General features: G+C 32.5%; 1 protein-coding gene across 1 annotated transcript in view; it reads left to right on the top strand.

Annotated features, from left to right (window-relative positions):
• LOC148603039 (multidrug resistance-associated protein 1-like) overlaps window positions 1-19,830 on the top strand; it is a 45,857-nt gene that overhangs the window by 13,633 nt on the left and 12,394 nt on the right. The window contains exons 10-23 of the mRNA XM_088553361.1: window positions 19-205; window positions 610-743; window positions 2,033-2,170; window positions 3,252-3,398; window positions 4,579-4,663; window positions 5,910-5,976; window positions 8,101-8,227; window positions 10,216-10,392; window positions 11,958-12,125; window positions 13,118-13,322; window positions 14,692-14,773; window positions 15,380-15,530; window positions 16,799-17,030; window positions 18,786-19,096. Of these exons, the coding sequence (XP_088409487.1) occupies window positions 19-205; window positions 610-743; window positions 2,033-2,170; window positions 3,252-3,398; window positions 4,579-4,663; window positions 5,910-5,976; window positions 8,101-8,227; window positions 10,216-10,392; window positions 11,958-12,125; window positions 13,118-13,322; window positions 14,692-14,773; window positions 15,380-15,530; window positions 16,799-17,030; window positions 18,786-19,096 (2,211 nt within the window). The remainder of the gene's footprint in view (window positions 1-18; window positions 206-609; window positions 744-2,032; window positions 2,171-3,251; window positions 3,399-4,578; window positions 4,664-5,909; window positions 5,977-8,100; window positions 8,228-10,215; window positions 10,393-11,957; window positions 12,126-13,117; window positions 13,323-14,691; window positions 14,774-15,379; window positions 15,531-16,798; window positions 17,031-18,785; window positions 19,097-19,830) is intronic.

The following is a 19,830-nucleotide window of genomic DNA, read 5'->3' on the forward strand; positions in this document are numbered from 1 at the left end:
CTTATTTTCATTCTCCAGTCTTTGACAATGAATAATGAAGCAAGAAAAACATCCACTGTTGGTGAAATTGTGAATCTGATGTCTGTTGACTGTCAGAGGTTACAGGATGTTGCCGGACAGTTGTGGATGATGTGGTCTGCTCCGTTACAGATTGTCATAGCAATAGTGTTGCTATGGCAACAACTTGGACCTTCTGTTTTAGCAGGTTAGAAATATAGATATAGAGATAAAAATTAAATATCTGTGTTTTCATGGTAATCTGGTGGATTCTGTTATAATTAGATTCAGTATACTCATTGTATAATAAACGTTTCTAATCTGTTACATTTTGCAAAGTTTTGAATTGATACTTCAGTTGTTTTGGACCTCTGTGTTCCAAAAATAAGTCATATATTCCAACCATTACCTTCTAGGTGTGTTTTTTTAAAAAAAGGAGCCGATCCTTATTTGGAAATTTTAAATTATTACTTAAGAAAGAAACCCCTTCTAAATACTGATAAAGGCACTGACATGGATGTCAATGCTAATATTGCTATGTGCATATTGTAAGCACTTTTATATTTTTTGTAATATAAATCTAGACTTAAGTGCTATTATAATTTATTTTAGGTTTGGCGGTAATGTTGTTATTGATCCCATTAAATGTTGTAATATCAATGAAACAGCGGAAACTTCAGACGGATTTGATGAGGTATAAAGACAGCCGTTTGAAACTGATGAATGAAATCCTCAATGGTATGAAGGTATGTATGTGATATATCTTGCTACAAACACTCATTTCAATCAATACACCAAGCATAATTTGCTAGAGAGGGTTTTTTTCCAACAGTTTTGAAAAATGATAAATGTTTCATATAAGTTACAGTACAAAAGCCGGAACACTGTTTAGTCTGAGTTATTTGATTTTATTCGTGTAAAAATGGAAGCTTGTAGTTTTTTTTTTGGGTAAATTTCTAAGTTCAAAGGGCATAACTCCCCCAAAAAATAGAGGATCCAAGTTTTCTGGTAATATGCACAACTACATATGGAAAACAGAACAGATATTGTGAAATGCAACAAATGCTCCAATGTATAACTTAAATTAAAATAAGTAAATACTTTTAGAGATCACCTAAAGGTCTTCAACAAGTGTAAGTTTAAACCTTCAGTAAGCTCCAAAATGCACCAAAAACAATTGTAACAGAATCCATGGCAGCAGAAAGATGACAATTTTTCAAAATCATACTGAATAGAAATATAACAACACAAAGACACTTTAATGACCATGGTGTCCTTGCTACATGTACCTGCCAAATTTCATGAGATTTTGTTCATAGTTTCTGAGGAGTTGATATGAAAAAGTAGGTGATTGACAGACAGACAGACTTAGTTGCTTAGTCTCTACTTGCCTCTGATATAATTAATTAATTGGTACATGTACCTCTCTCCTAGAAAGGTCACAGAGAAGTTTTATTCACCATGCTGCTATTGAATATTTCTGGGAGAACATTGAATGCAATTTACATGACTTAGCTTGTCAACACACTCATTTAAAGCCTACATTTCAATACTAATATGATATATAATCATTCTTATATGTGTGTGCTTTCATGTGGGATGTTTTATTTGTTTTCTTTTCTGGATTGTATAATTTAAACTTAGTTCATTACTTGGCTTGATTTAATCTTTTAAATACTGTGGTGGTCTTGTGTAATTGTGCTTCCCTGGAGTGGAGGAGGTCGTGGGCTTTGATCCCTGGGTGAGTCATTCAAGACTTCAAACATGATATTTACTGCGTTTTGATTAAGAACCTTGCTATAAATGTAGGAGATATAGTGACATCTAATTGGCTGGCAGTAAGAATAATGTGTCTTGACTAGGGTGATCTTCCTTTCTGAGGGCTGTCATTTCTGTGAACTAGCATGTGAAAAGTCTGGCTAAGGGTGTCAGAATATTACAAAAAGAATAGATCTGTTCTCATTATGAAATGTATGAAGTATCTGTTGTAGCATGTTATAAAAGCTACAAATAATCAGTTAAATTTCTTTTGCAGGTACTGAAGCTGTATGCATGGGAACCATCATTTCAGGAGAAAGTTGATGCCATCAGAAAGAATGAATTATCTGTATTGAGGAAGTTTGCTTATCTCAATGCTTTTAGTACATTCTCATTTCTTCTTGCACCATTCTTGGTAAGTAACATGAAAATTATACGATAAAATCTGTCTAACCAAACCCATATTAACTTTAGAATTGGTTTTTACAGCGAAACCTGTGTATACTGAACCCATTTTGAACTTAAAATTGGTTCAGTTTAGATAGGTGTTTGGTTTACCCAGGTTCAAAATACAGTTAAATTGATATAAGGGACTTTAAAAGTGTCTGGTTAAGACAGGTTTCACTTTTATATTCACGGGTTGGTTTAAACAGGTTACTTTGTATGTTTTATAGGACACTTGTATCAGAGAACAAGGGAGATAACTCAAAATTCACTATCTAGGTCTCACTAACCACTTCCTCATCAAATGGCTACCCCCTGTGTAGTACATGTACCAAAAACACACTGAACCTACATCTATGTATTGTAAGTGCATTATATGTGTGTATTCTGATCAAAAGTAATCAAAATAAAGCTGAGAATGTGTACTTTAAAATTACATTTGTAATTTACTACAAAAGTGTATGAATATCGTTTACATGTGTGAGTAATTTGCCTCCATGCTGTCAGTTAGCAGAAAAAGTAAAAAAATGTGGATTTTCAGTATTATTTATTTCAAGTAAATTTTGTGTACCATTAGCATAATGATTTTGAAAGCCTTATTTTCCAAGCTTCGCAATGGTATGCAATTTTAAGGCGTCATTTGTCCTGGGAATTCACAGTGAAACTTTGAAAACTACTTTTTTAACATGTAAAGTAATGGAATGGTTAGAAGTGGTTAGTGAGACCTTAACCACTTTAGCACTGAGCTGAATTTCATTTCAAAAAGATTATGAATACTATTCAAATAATGACCTCAACAAACAACTGTCCAAAGAAAAAAAATCCTGTTTTGTAAAAAGAAAATAGAGGACATTAATTGATGACGAACTATGGCAAAACATTTTATCAATGGTTAAAACAACTACTGCTACTTTGGCCTGAAATCATGAAATACGATGTTAAATCACAATCAATCAAAAATTAGAACTGACAACATAATGAAATTGTACATACAGAATGTGCTTATTATACAAGTTACGTGTATAATTTTTTCTCGGTAATATATATTACAGGTAACCTTGGCAACATTTGCTACGTACATTTTATCATCAGACGAGAACTACCTTGATGCTCAGAAGGCTTTCGTTTCCCTCTCTCTATTCAACATTCTCAGGTTCCCTATAAACCTGTTACCAATGATGATCTCATTTGTGATACAGGTAAACATAAGGGGTGATTGAAGTAAAGTAGGATATTTAGAAATATTGCTGTTGTTTATGTATTCTTTGTTTTTGAGTGTAGTATGGATGTTTTCTTTCCCATAGTGGATTTCTGCTTATTAAAATTCAAATTTTACTGTAATAATTAACTTTTCATTTTGCTAAGGGCTGTTCCACAATTAATGGTGTGTGCCATAGGGTTGGGGTGTGAGGGGGCACTTCTATGAAATATGTGATGAATGTTTAGTAATTGTGGAATATTTTTGCATTGAACATTAGAGAAAAACACCAATTTTAATTTGTGGGTGGTTGGGCAGAGTAAAAGTGCTTCGCGACCCCTCCCCCACCCTGGAATATCCCAAATTCCCCCTTCACTATTGTTCCTGAAATTGTAAATTTTTCAATTTATATGGCACCATTCTTGATATTTGTGGGTAGACATGAGAGGTGAATGAAACATAGTAGGATATAAAGCTTTTCTGTTTTGAAATTAAGTAGCTGTCTTTGTAAGAATCATGCAAAATCTGAAAAATGTGATACACCTCAAAAAAGGCTACATATTTTTATTTTTGTAATTAAGTTGTTTTATGGGTCTAAACTATGAAATGTGTAATTATTCATTCAAATCTGCCTGCTCTTAGGAGATAATCAACATTGAAAATCCAATAGATTCTATTGTATTTGAGTGTTATTTACAGAGTTATCTCCCATAATTTTGAATTCTACAGTGCATTCTATACAATTTTTATCTCCTATGAACACAGGTTATATGAAAAACCAAATGCCAATTTTTGTTTACTAAAGCATTTTAAACAAAATATCAAAAATAAAAATATGTAGGCTTTCCAACCATGTATTACATTCTGCATGATTCTTAGCTGGAGTGCTACTTTATTGTTTTTTTCTTCTTTTAGGGTTGTCTTGAACTTATTAAAGTAAGCTTTTCCTTTTGGCATATTTGTAGGAATGATTGGGATTAAGACTAATGATGATTAAATTTGTGTTTCTTGATAAAAAAATTTCCAATAGAATTTTTGTTACTATGGATAATTCAAGAAATTTTAATATGGGAAGTAATTTAATTTACTCACTTTTATTAATGTAGACATAAAGTTAGAGTCATAAGAAAAGATATCTTTAATAAATTGTGGTAACTTCAATGGTTATTTACATTTTACAGGCAAATGTGTCCATAAAACGATTATCAGCTTTTTTGAAGAATGGAGACTTAAACCCAGACAATGTTCAACATGATCATATACCAGGTATTTTTATATTTGTAAATGGTACAACAAATCAGCACTATTATTATTGTTTATAGATATTTTTAGATTTAACTCATATTGGTATTTTTTGTCATTAAGTTTTCAAGGTATTTAGAAAGTTAACAAAAATTTTAACATGTTGACTTTTCGTTAAACTGCACGATTCTTAGTCAAACCTGTACTTAAGTAGCACTCAAGATAAGAATCATGCAAAATATGATTCATGGTTGGAAAGCTTACATATTTTTGGGGAATTTTATTTAAAATGTTATAGTATACAGAAACTAGCATGTCACTTTTTATATAACCCTTGATCTTAGGAGATAAAAATTATATAGAATGTACTGTAGAATTCAAAATTAAGGGAGATAATTTTGTAAATAACACTAAAATACAATAGAAACTGTTGTATTGTCAATGTGGGTTATCTCCTAAGAGCAGACAAATTGGAATGAATAATTATATATTTCATCATATAGACCATGAAGAAACTTAATAACAAAAAAAAAATGTGTAACCTTTTTTAGGGTGTATCACATAATACAGAATTTACTTGATTATATTACAAAGACTAAAATGAAATAATGAGAACAGATCTATTCTTTTTGTAATATTCTGACACCCTTAGCCAGACTTTTTACTTAAATGTCAGTCACTATAATTAAATTTACATTGTATTTGACTGTAAACACCCAAATAAAGCTGAATTTTAAGAGATTTAATGACTGTAAATTTTTTTTATCTTTATTCAATCTGAAATTTTGATGGATCAAATTATAGATGTTTTAAAATTCCTTGAAAAGGTATTCTGTGTCAATAGAACTCTATACTTGGATTGAAAAAAATCTCTTAGTGTTAGGTTTATAAATAGTTTTATATCCCACCACAAGAAGTGGCAAGGTATTATATGATACCCTCCAAAAAGTTGCTTGTCTGTCTCAGTCTGTCCATCTGTTTGTCCCCTAACGGTTTCCAGGTAATAATTTTGGAACCATTTAATAATTTTTTTTATACCTTTTGACAGTTGTTTAGTACCATAAAATACAGGTTTTGCATAATTTACAGCAAAATTCAAAAAGTAGTTTAAATATTTTGCCATCCCCCTTTTTTCACCATGATGTGGCACAGTATCACTTTATGTTCCATTAATACAATTTTGCATTATTAAATTAATTTGTTTGGTTTAAAAAAATGTTTGCTTAAAATTGCCTTGATTGTATCAAATCAAGATTGTTTTCCACTTCAGGTATTTCAATTAAGATAGAAAATGGAACATTTACCTGGGACAGTGACACTCCTCCCGCACTTAAAAGGTATGTTAAAATCAAATGCATAACCAAATATTAAGTTGATTTTGAAAAGTTTTCTCATTCACAATTTCACCAGAATAGTACTGCTTATTTTTACGTTGTATCTCTGTTTGAAGTACTTGTAAATATGTGATTTCCGAGACCAATTGCTCTTTGTGATAGACAGGAAAAGATGTTTCTGGGAATGTTTTATTAGGCTTAGTTACAACAAAAAATGGTATATCTTTTTATGTTGGCTTTCTTCCTGCCATCTGCAGTGCAATCTGACACAGCACACCAAAACATTGAAGGGATATCAACATCTGTTTTTATTCATTTTAAAGATGCCATTTATAACATTTTTTTACGTTGACAAAATATTACTGGCATTAGCTGGGACATGCCATTTATATGCCTAACAAAAGTCAGAAGTCACATGATCGATAAATTAATTCCTTTCCGGATATGGTAATTCCAGACAATCTCAGAAATCTCGTAATTTTTTAGTATTGACATCGTTGCTTAAATATGTTAATATTTGTACCTGCCAGTTATGGTGTACCATTGTCTGTCTTTCTGTCCGTCTGTCCATTCATTTGTCAAACTGAAAATGACACAATAGTTCTTTTTGATATTTACGGAATGCAAGCCATTTTAGCAAGTTTTTAAAAGGAACATTTTTACCCACCAACACACAACAACCAGGTCTCATTGGGGAAAAGAATGACAGTAAAAATTTTCCTTTGAAACTTTAATTATTTTCTCATTAAGTACCTAAATGGTTTGAAATAAGTTACTTTAAGTATTCAAATACTCATGACAGCTTCAAAAAATCAAAATTTGGATTTGAAGTCTACTGCTGTCCATTGCTCCAATTGTTTACTGAAGCAATCTGTGGGTTGGAGAGTTACTTACCTTTACGTAAAATTAAAAAAAACAAAAAAACAAAAAAACTAAGTCGGTATTTGGAATTAATGAAAAAGTTAAGTGCATTGTTTTCATCCTTTTATTTATTCATAATTTTGTTTAATTTCTAATTTTGAATAGTTTCCGTCTACCAGTATTGATGTGAGCTATTTTTGAGTTTTATAAATTTCCAATTTCATGTTTTTGAGTTACAGGACTTTGAAATGTACGCAAAAAACTTTTGTGATTTTCTTATTGGTCTATTATCTTCCATCTATATTTTTCATATTATGAATTTGAATCATTACATAATTTGGAGGCATGTTTTTTGGTGAGGGGGTTCTTATGAACAGTGCTCCCAATCACCATTAGTCATTTATAATATTCATTTTTAAGTATAAAGACAAGTTTAAAGTGAATTGGCCTATCATGATACGATATATTGGTTGGTATGTTTGTATTTAATAATTACTGAGTAAATGCCACTGCTGAGGAACCAAATGTCCCTGAGGGTATTCACCAACCCACTAATCAGACTTTTTTTACTCTGAATCATGTCATCTATATTTATCATATTGTTGTACAAATTTCAAAATACCTAAAATGCTGAGGCTTCATTCCTTGTTTTGTACATGGTAGAACCTGTTGGTGATAGATTTGGTTTCTTATTTCAGTAGTTTTGGTTTTGAGTACTTCTTATATACAATTAATGTTTTGGATTTAGATCTTCCTGTATATTTGATTTTAGTGCTATTGATAAGAGGTTACTTCTTGAAAGACATGTACAGCATATCAAAATTTTCAATACAAAGTACCTGAACTGATCTGTGCAACAAAAATTGCAATCGGTGATCGATCTCCAATCAGTTTCGGATCAATGTTCCGTCAAACCGATCCATTTAACTGGTGATTGCGTCACATGACCACAGAGCGATCCATATATTTTACGGTTTCCGGTGTTTTCTTTGTCAATTTTACACATATTTACATTTACATAATGCAATAAATTTAAACATCAATTTATACTTTTATTTTACATTTTTTTTCATTTTTAACATATCATCTATCATTTTACATAGCAAAACTGTAATCAGATCATTCACAGGACATTGGTTTTTTGGATCCTTCAGCAATAAAATCAGTCAACGGTCATTGATCCGTCAAATTATTGCACAGATCGGTTCAAGGACTGTATATATGATTTGTATTTATGTATTTATTCTCCTGAACTTTCCATTACAGTATTGACATTGAGATAAAAGAGGGAGAACTTATTGCTGTAGTGGGCACTGTAGGGACAGGAAAGTCTTCATTAATTTCAGCCATACTTGGTGAGATGGACAAGTTGCAGGGAAAGGTCAATGTCAAGGTTAGTCAAATTATTGATCTGTGTGAATTTAGGTAATGGGTCATTGTTATGGGGACGTCTAGTGAAGGTCAAAGTTGTGGATCCAAAGTAATTTAAAACTTTCTGGCTATTACTGAACTTTTTTATCTGTATGTCTGTATGTCTGCTAAGTACGCATTTGTCCTAAATCTGAAATTGATGTGATGTCACTTAGTCAACCTTATACATGAATAATTGTAGCAGAAGTGGGTAACTTGCAATTCAAAAGATAAATAACTAAGTCCAGATTTTGTAGATTTATTTTTAAGTAGCAGTCTCTGTAAAATCAAATATGGGATGTTTCATGCGTATCGAAAACCCACCGATTTCATTTTTATTTCTAATTCAGAAACAGTTACACACCACATATTCAGTCTAACTTTTTCATTTTCAGATAAAAATTATATAGAAACTTTTTTGAAACTTTGAAACTTTTTTATTTCACTAAGAGGCTCCACATGGAGCATAGTAAAACAAGATTGTGTATGAAATTGGCACTTTGCAGGAGTTATTGTTCTTGATTTGGTTGGGTTTGATTTTAGTGGGATGTTAAAGTGTGATTTTCTCCAAAGTACAGATCTAAGTACAGAAAAGACTATTATCTTATATAAATATAGTATATATAGACCAAAAAACATTGTTTCGTGGATTTTTCTTCACCATTTATCAAGATGACATCCCCTATATGTTGTACAAGGGTACAGTACCAGTCCTGTCAGAAAAGCATTCTCATAGTCAAATATGTCTCAGTAAAGTTGATCATGAATTCCTGTTTGTATGAACTATGAAATATCCAATGTATGCACTTTTTTCTATGAATAGTGAAGTCAATGAGTGTCCTATCCTAATCATCAAAACAAATCGAATACCCAATTTAGGGCAAAAAATCTGGAAAGAAAAACTAGAGGAAAGACAGTGTAATAAAAATAACCACAAAGAACTGTAATGAATAAAAGATAGATTAACATAATACTCAAAAATATTTCTACACATGATGAAGGTGTGCAGGGCCAAAGGATTTTGATTTTTGTGAAATATTACTGAAATTGGTGATAGTTACACTTAGTCATTTTACTCGGAAATATACAGATCATGGCTTATCTGGCTATCTCCTAGTACAGTTTTTGAACTGCATCTAAAATGTTTTACAGGATATTTTTATGCATGATGAAGGTGTGCAGAGCCAAAGGATTTTGAATTTTTGTGAAGTGTTACGGAACTTGATGATAGTGACACTTAGTCATTTTACTCAGAAATAGGGCTATATGGCTTGTAGAAATAGGGCTATATGGCTTGTCTGGCTATTTCCTCCTGTAGTTTTTGAACTATACCTAAAATATTTTTTACAGGATGTTTCTACACATAATGATGGTGTGCAAGGTCAAAGGATCTTTATTTTTTTGAAATATTACAGAACTTGGTGATAGTTGGACTTTGGAATATTATGGAACTGGGTGATAGTTGGACTTTGTAATTTTTATCAGAGATATACCCCAAGCAACAAAGTTAGGGATTTGTTAGTTTGTCATTTTGTAGTTGCACTTGTTAGATAAAAATTATATAGATTGTGTATAAAATTAACACTTTCCAAGAGTTATGGTTCTTGATTTGCTTTGATTTGGTTGATTTAAGTGGAAGATGAATGTATGATTTTCTAAAAAATACAGATCAGAATACAGAATACAGAAATAACAATTGTGTTGTAAAAAGTATAGCATATGTAGACTATAAAAGCATTGTTTGCTTGGTGGGGCTTTCTATACCATGAATCACCTCTACCATAGGCACTGTCTGAACTTAATATGGATTGGTACTTAAGACAGAGGCAGTCTATAATAGGAAGCCTTGGATATTCTTGTTGATTAAGACATCACCCATAACAAAGTCATTATTTGAACACAGATACCTCTATCCTTCATTGGCAAAGCTTAAAATCATATTACATTGTATACGTAATTTTTTTCTTTAAGGGTAAGATAGCTTATGTCCCACAGCAGGCCTGGATGCAGAATGCGACAGTTAAGGACAATATACTGTTTGGACGAGAGATGAATCCTGGGAAATATGATCAGGTCATCGAGGGCTGTTCTCTTAAGAGGGATTTTGAGATTTTGACTGGAGGGGATATGACTGAGATTGGGGAGAAGGTATGTGTTTGGTCATTTGGTTGACAAATTATTTTTATATTTTAGAAGTTAGAAAGTTTCCTCTTAGTATTCAGATTTTATAACAGTATCAAATGCATTACTTAAAGTTTTGGAAGAACCAGAGAATGTGAAGAAAATCTATCACCAACTGAACTGCGATGCCCTGGAAAAGTTCCCTGCAGTCTAATAGCAACAGTTTAAAAACAATATTTGCTACATGGTGTATTGTAGATTAGATAAAGAGTTGCTCCAAAAATTTAACTCAGCGTTTAAGTTTTTTTTTTGTAACTGCAATATTTTTGTTATTACTGTGAAACCAAACCCTCTTTGGACATAGGGAGTTGTTTGGTTAAGGCAGATGTACCTGTTACTCTGGACCTAAATATAGTGAATCTGACTTGAATCAACACCAGGCCCCTAGCATCACCAAAATGTAAAAAATACTGAAGTTGGAGAATATTCTTGATTTCCATGGTAACTCCAATGAAAGTCTTTGAAAGTGACGATGTCACAAACACTAAAGAATTTTCTCAGATTTAAGTAATTTTTCAAGTTTTATGGCACTAGGGCCAGAATGTGTTTTAACAAGTTTCACAGGATTACTTCTAAGAGTAATCTCAGTCCATGCCAATTACATATCCATACAACAACATATTTACATCACATGTACAGTACCTGAACCGATCCGTGCAGCAAAAATTGTGATCGGTCATCGATCACCGATCAGTTTCCGGTCAGTCATCGATCCATCAAACCGATCCATTATACCGGTGATCGCATCATGTGACCAAAAACGGTCACTGTATTTTACGGTTTTGTTGTTTTCTTTGTCAATTTTACTCATATTTACATAATGTAATAGATTTAAACATCAATTTATACTTTTATTTAACAATTCTTTTATTTCAAATAGATCTTACGTCATTTTACATAACAAAACTGCAATCAGATCGGTCATTGGTCATCGATCCGTCAGCTATCAGTCAGTCAACGGTCATTGATCCGTCAGCTATCAATCAGTCAATGATCATCGATCTGTCAAATCCTTGTGTGGATCGGTTCAAGGACTGTAGAAAGTAGCAGTCTTCTTAAGAATCATGCAAATTCTGTAATATGTGATACACCCCAAAAAAGGCTTAGCATTTAGTTTTTGTTATCAAGTTGCTTTATAGGACTTTATGATGAAACATATAATTATTCATTCCAATCCAATCTTTCTGGTCTGAGAGCATAATTCACATCTAAAATCCAATAGTTTCTATTGTATTTTAGTGTCTTTTACACAATCATTTCCCTTAAATTTGAACTATGCAATACATTCTATATAATTTCCTAAGATGAAGGGTTATATGAAAAGTCAATTTCAGTTTACCATAACACTTTCAACAAAATATCAGAAATAAAAATATGTAGGCTTTCCAACCATGTGTTATATTTTGCATGATTCTTAGCTGGGGTGTTTCTTTAAATAGCTACAGAGCTAGGTATTTTATTTCTGTTGTAGAGATTCGGGAAAACGTCACACTTCTGTATGTTCACTGGCAAATTCTTGTTTTGTTTTGTAGGGTATTAATCTTAGTGGAGGTCAGAAACAGAGGATCAGCTTAGCGAGAGCTGTATATAACAATGCTGACATCTACCTCCTTGATGACCCTCTAAGTGCCGTAGATGCGCATGTTGGCAAACACATGTTTAAGAATGTCATTGGCAATAAAGGATTACTGCAAAATAAGGTAAAATAATATCATTCAAAAGAATGATTTCTAAATATTGTATGTACAAGTATATAGCTTAGTAATGACTTGTTGAATTGTATACATGTACATGTTTTTTTTTTCTGAGACTTACACAATGTAACAAGAATTCTTATTGCAATTTTCGAGAATTACGGAATAAATCTTTCATATCAAAGAGTTACAGAAACTTTGCAGGTCTGAATGACTCATAAAGATGGGGAAAACTACTAAATTGTATCAAACTGTATTTCTCTAATCTGCGACAATCCTTGTTTTCTGTTTAATACTGTAAACTGTTAGGATTACTGTAAATATATAAATTCTTTCATGGTTGCTAATATTTATGGATTCTGTTAAGTAAAGTTATTGACCATATCAATTTAAAAAAGTTAGTGTTTTATAGAGTGTGTAAATCAGTGTCACATGTACTATTTGTTGCACTTTTCTTTACCATGAAAATAGTGAAATTTGGTATACCACGAAAAATGAACATGGTTACAGTATTCAGGATAGTCAAGTTAGCGTTTATATTTTGTTTTTCTGCTTTGTTGTTAAAAGAAAAATTTGCATGGAAGTTCAGCATGATGCTCAATCATTGCCAGAAATTGACTAAGTTCAGGTGGTCCTGCTTGAAACTTTGGCTGGAATTGATGTCTTCTTGAAAAATGGTTTGTACAATGTCTGGGAAGGGCAAAATTTTTCCTCAAAATCAAAGTGTACCTGAAGAAAGTTGTATGATGCTTCTCAAAATCTTTAATGTATATTTCAGTCTTATTTTGGTTACTTTATGTTCTTTGTTGTGTTTGTCTGTTTCCCCTGTCTGGTCTTTGTCCCAGGATTAGATTTTTTCTATTTCTGTTAGAATCTTTGTTCTCTTGATTTTTCTTTCTAACCATGTAAATGTATTTAGATTTTGGAATGTGGACCCAATTGAGGTCCAAGGTTAAAAAATTAAACTTCATTCTATTTCAACTTTTGCCTTATTTCAGACAAGAATTTTGGTAACACATGGTGTCCAATGGTTACCGCAGGTAGATAGAGTAGTAGTATTAGTGGATGGTAAGATATCAGAGTGTGGGACTTACGAAGAGTTATTGAGTCATGAGGGAGCATTTGCTCAGTTTCTCAGCACTTATTTCACAGAGGAAGTCAAGGATGAGGAAGAGGAAGAGGAAAAAGAGAACGATCCTGAAGGTAAGATGCTTTTTATGCCCCGTCTCAAATAGTCTGGACATAAATCAAAGATTTTTGTCTGTGTGTTTGTATTGTTATATCTGTGAAGTACATTTGCTTTAGTTTTTATCTTATGATAAAAAATTGTTGTAGATATACCCACTGACTGACTAACAGTGATATGTACTATCAATAATAGTATTAACTATTACAGCAAGTCAAATTGTTAACTTGGTGGGATAGGGTATTTATTTATTTGAATGATCAACATTTGATAAACTCAAAAGTTTAGAAGGAAATTCAAACTTTCTGTCAGACATAGATTTAAGTACAATTCTGTGTAAGAATCAGGCAATGGGTGGCACATCTTTTTGCCTTAAATATATTCAGCACATCTAGAAAAAGCTATTTAAGTTTATTCTGAAGCATCTGTGACAGATATTTTTTTACTACTTATAAGAGTGTGGGAAAATTTTCCTGCCATTTTTCCGTAGTGCATTTCAACTAAATTTGACTTATTAATATCTTAAAAAGGCAAATTGTACAAACACTTCGATGGTTATCTCTGGTGGTTATCAGGTATAATTAATTGGTTAATGCAATAAAATCTCTGCGTTTTTTCCTTCATGTGCCACACCGTATATACATTTTGCCCAATTCTTAGACGGAGAAGTACTTAAATACCTTGTGAAATGTAGAAAATTTAAACTTTTTTCTCAATTGATCATTTAACTACCTATTGAGGTTTGTCAGGTGATTGTCTTTCAGTCAAGGTAAGATCAACTTTATTCCCTGAAGTTAACTATTTCACTTGCTATAAATGCCCATGTTTTAATTGCTGTACAAAGATAATGAAATGTATTACTGTATAAGTAGAAATTTTTCGCAATGTTTTAATATTTGCTATATTCGTTGTCGAAGTTGGAACATGAAAACTAAGTGATGCGAAATATTTATGAAGATAAACCAGAGATTTTCATCTTTGTCTTATTAATTGAACTGTTTGTCTGCTGTGAAAATTACTATACACAAAAAAACATACAAGTTTTTGAAGAAAAATGTGAAATTTTCCACACACAAAAAAAACTAGGAAGTTCTAGAAGAAGAAAGATTGAAATGATAATGTGATATATTAATTTGGCAATACACAAATTTTTGCTATTTTCCCAAACTTTTACAAAAAGAAGTACCTGTGAAAAAGTTTTTTTTACACTATAAAATGGTTATTATTTTTCAATACCTTAAAAATTGATACCAGTGAATATGTTCATTGGAAAACATTCACAAAAATTAATATGTTTACAATAGTCTCCTCAAACTATTTTTCACAGCTATTTGGCATGTTCTTAGACTTCAAGCTTTTGACAATTTGCATTTTTTTTTATTTCAGTAATCGAAGAGCAATGTAAAATCCTTGAACATCTCCAGTCAGTGTCTCATGAGAAATGTTTGCTAGACAAAGGAAAAAGCAGGTATAATGCTGTTTCATATGCACTTTTTTTACTCCTTCTAACAAAGACCTAATACCTGTTAATCTGTCAAACAGTTCACTTGGGAGATTCTCCCCCATTGACACTATCTCATGTGTGAGATTCTCCCCCTTTGACACTGTGTCATGTGTGTGATTCTCCCCATCAACACCATCTCATGTGTGATATCTCCCCCATTGACACTATCTCACTATCCCTCATCTTCCTTTAAAGGGAGATTACTCTTATTTTACCTACATATTTCAGTATAATTCCATCTCGAATATCTTTGACCTGATGGTTTCATATGGAAAAAAAGTTATAGGCAATTTCATCAATGAAATGTCTGAAGCTGATCGACTTAAAATAAAAACTGAAAAATGTATGACCAAACTATTCTGATTTCTACAATAATGAATTTTTACTTTGTGATTTTGGGTCGGATTTTTTTCATTTTTAGAAATCAGTTCTATTTGATAGAAAGAGGATTCTAACATAAATATTATTAAATATTAGAATGTCAATGTCACTTTTTCTACGACAGTGAGAAACATTGCTATAATTTTCTGAATTTACAGCATTTTAAGTTAATATATTTTGTAATTTCAGAAGGGCAGACAAAATTCAGAAGAAAGCCAAGCTAATTAGGTCAATATCTGTAATAGATAAGGATGCATTACCTCCGCCGGCAACAGCTAAACCTAAAACTGAGAAACAAGTCCAGAGACTTATTGAAAAGGAAAAACAAGGTCATGGCAAGGTAGAGTTGTTTTTATCATTGATGCTTAAAAATAATCAGCCAATTCAAAACTTAACTTGATAAATGGATGAAGGAGAAGCATCAGTAAGACCTGTTTCAGGCCTAATTGATAAATGGGTGAAGAAGAAGCATCAGTAAGACCTGTTTCAGGCCTAATTGATAAATGGATGAAGAAGAAGCATCAGTAAGACCTGTTTCAGGCCTAATTGATAAATGGATGAAGAAGAAGCATCAGTAAGACCTGTTTCAGGCCTAATTGATAAATGAATGAAGGAGAAGCATCAGTAAGACCTGTTTCAGGCCTAATTGATAAATGGATGAAGGAGAAGCATCATTAAGACCTGTTTCAGGCCTAATATTTTAGAAGAGTTTCAGAAATGATTATTCAAATTTTATTTCACACTGAAGTATTTTAGAATAGGTTATTTAATGGATCAAATCAAATTTTGTATTCTTATGACATCATACACTTTTATGTGCTTGTGTACTTGGGAGTGTATGGCGGACTTTTGGTATTGTTCAGGGTTGGTACATTTTTTCAGATTTATGGGGTTTTGTTTAGACAGCTTTCACTGTAACTTTCAAGAACATTCAAAATATTTACACAAACAGTGTAGAATAATCAAATACTACGATGTGCTATTTTTTTGCACTTTTAAAAAAGAAAAGGAACAGATATATTGAAATGCAAAAAAAAATGCACCATTGTATGACCTTTATAAAAATAGGAAATATTTACAGTATCCACCAAAAGTCCACAATAAGTGTAAAAATATCTTTAACTCTAGAAGGCTCTGACAACAAATATAATGAAGACCGTGGTAACAGAATGATGACACTTCTTCAAAATAAACTAAACAGTCAAATAGCAACACGATGACATATTAATGAACGAAGATTGGACAGAAAAGTAGTCCTGACTGTGGATGTTGAATTAGTCCTTGGTCGTCCCTTTTTTACAAACAGTCTTTAGTCTAAAATAATTTTGAAATTTTAGGATGTTTTCATCCTCTTATTGATGCTACGTCTTTTGCTAAACCAAAGAACTTTGTACCCAGTATTGCGATTACAATATGTTCCCTGTTTGAATGAAATATTTGAAATTTTAAATACTTTGTAAAGGTGGAGGAAGAATACAGATTGGATCTGTAAAAAAGCTATTGAACCTCCTTAAACAATGACAATGATAGTTTAAAATTTGTAGTATGGAATAATTACCTGTTAAATACTCTTAGAATTATAATGATATTACTTTCTTATATGTTTAGGTTGAATGGAGCGTCTTTATGTCATACTTTAGAGCAGTAGGTATCCCAGCAATGGTGCTGATTTTCGTCCTATTTATGGTTTTCCAAGGAACCAGTATAGCCTCTAATATATGGCTCAGCATGTGGAGTGATGACAAGTTCTTGGCCAACAGGTCTATTGCCAATACTACTGAGTATAAAGAAAAGAATTACTTGTACCTGGGAGTGTATGGGGCACTTGGTGTTGTTCAAGGTAGGTACAGGAAAAACCAACTTACATCCTACTTGTAGAATGGAGGTATCTTGTGATGGGGGTGTCCATCATTCAGCCTATACTTTGGTCTGCACTTACATCCATACTTCCTTCCCTCCATTACACAGTGGGATATTCTTAACCTGCTTATTTTTGTGGTTATTTATTATGTCATTTTATGGTGTCAGTTCAGTTTTGTGGCAAAATTTATTTTTGTGACTCACACACTGTCAAACATACATTCCATTGTAATGAGACTTTTTCACAGCAATTTATTTTCTGGCTTCTGTTTTTGCTCTCAAGATTAGGGAAAATAAAATGCTCACAGAAATAATTTGATTTATAAATACCCTCTTTTATTGATTACTTCTGATACAACTTGACTGTCCGTCAGTCTGTCATTTGGTCCATCTGAATTCCATCATAATTATCTCAGCTCCCAATATATGAATTCATTTCAAACTTGGACAATGTCCAATATCAGCTTTTTATTTCCTTTAACATAACAATTTTTCACTAACAGAATGACTGAGAATTTTTTGTCACTTAAATATTGGCTCCTAAAAATGGATGTAATGTTAAATTGGTGTGTGGGTTTATATAGATTGGCCATACATTGGGCAACTGTTTTGCTGTACCTGTGTATAATGTTGTTTTGGGGCCAGCTGCAGCCTGCCCTGTGGTGTGAGGGTTTCCTCACGTTTTTGGGCCAGCTGCAGCCTGCTCTGTGGTGTGAGGTTTCCTTGTCAAGCATTGAGGACTCATAGGTGGCCTTGACCTGACTTTTGTCATCCTGGTGGGTTGTTGTCTGACATATTCACAACATCGATTCTCATTTATTGTAAACCATTTTAGTTGCTGTTCAATATCAACTTCCTTTACAAGTGGGGGCATGCAACTTTATGTTTTTTTGCTCTTTTATTTTGTTGCTTAGAGTGAGTATACATGTAAAGTACTCTTTCATCTGTTACGCCAATACTACTTTGATAGGACGGGTGTCGCTGGAATTCTGTAACCCCACCCTATTCATATACTTTGCTTTTGAAAAAAATATAGACCTTTTCATATTTTTGGCAGAAAAAAAGAGACCTATTGCATTGGTGCCCCATCTACACAAATTATTACCCTGCTCTACAAGTGGGAGGTACATATTGGAACAATTTTGTTCAAATTTCTTTGCAATGGTTTAATCTATCGGTATTTCATTTCTTACGGGTGGATTGATTTCAAATTTTATGTGTGACTTTATATAGATTAAGATGGGGCATACGTTGTAAGCAGTTTTGGGTGTAGTGTGATGTCAACTTCCTATACAAGAATGGATATACCTAGTATACTGAAGCATGGAAATTCATGTATTCAATTTAATTTTTTTAACCACCTCTCTCGTTTCATGGTAGAGTACTGGCTTGGAGTATTGTTACTAGGTCATTTGAGTTTTATCCTGGGCTGAGTTGAAGCAAAGATGTTAAAGTTGGTAGTCACTGCTTGTCAGAAAAACACATTGCATATAGAAGATAGAGTAAAAACTGGTTGGCTGGGAATCAGAATAATGGGGGGGGGATTCAGTTATGCATATTTACAAAGAGTTGTTTCTGTAAGTTGGTACATTATAAAGTGTCTCAGTGTGTTGTACTAGTACAAAACAGGGTCTGTTCAAGTGTTCAAAAATATTCTAGTCATGAAATACAGGAAATGTCTGGTATGGGTCTAAAAACCATGATCAATCAATCAATTTAATCTGTTTACCTACAGGTATAATCATTCTCATTTATTCCCTGATTGGAACACTCCAGTATGTCAAGGCAGCAGCCAAACTCCACAAGAACATGCTCGACAATATAATGCGAGCTCCTATGGCATTCTTCGATACAACGCCATCCGGACGTATCGTAAACAGATTCTCAGGAGATGTCCAAATGATTGATGTGCTTCTGCCAATGACATTTAGGATGTGGATTAACATTTTCTTCAGTACGCTGAGCACCGTGATTGTTATATCTTACAGTACACCTATTTTTCTCAGTGTTATTGTTCCATTAGGCATTTTCTACTATTTCATTCAGGTATAGTATGTAAAAAAATTGTTTTTAAATGAAAACTCAGATACTTAGCGTGTTATGTAGAGAACTTGCAACTTCCTATAAGCACAACCTTTATAGGGGGTTAGCAGTCAGATATTTTATTAATGGCCATGAATACTTAGCAAGCAGTCACATTTTTACTTATGTCCATGATGATTATGTACGATAATAAAATACAAATACTGTGAAAGTACTATTGTTCATGGGGTACCAATTTTGTGGTTTTCATGGGTAGACCAAACCACAAAATTTGGTTCCCAATGAAAAGGAGATTTCCATTGATGTGTATACTAAAAACCTCAAAACCAAGAATTCAAGAATCCACAAACTTGTGTTTCTTCCCTAATTAACGAAAATTCGTATCCTTGAATTAAACTACTTTTACAGTAGACTAAAACAAGCCATTCTCAATTAAAAGATTGATTACAGAAATATTTTACTAATCTATTTTGAATTGGCTTTTTACTATTTAGTGTTTTGCTTTTGTTTCTGGTTGTTAGGCATATACATATATATTATTTTATAAGTTGTTTTTTTTTTTTATCGTCTAGAAGAGCAACCTCTTAATTATCTTTAACTTCTTCAGAACTCCTCATGTACAATTTTGCCAACCCCCAATTTTTCTCCATGGCACTAGCTTTAACTAACTGATATTATATGCAAGGGCACTAATTTAATCTATGAAATAATATACAAAAAAATGTCAGTTTTAAAGT

The sequence above is a fragment of the Perna viridis genome, chromosome 11 (assembly GCF_037379345.1).
Source record: "Perna viridis isolate PV_CMFRI_1.1 ecotype Kerala chromosome 11, ASM3737934v1, whole genome shotgun sequence".
Lineage (NCBI taxonomy): Eukaryota > Metazoa > Mollusca > Bivalvia > Mytilida > Mytilidae > Perna > Perna viridis.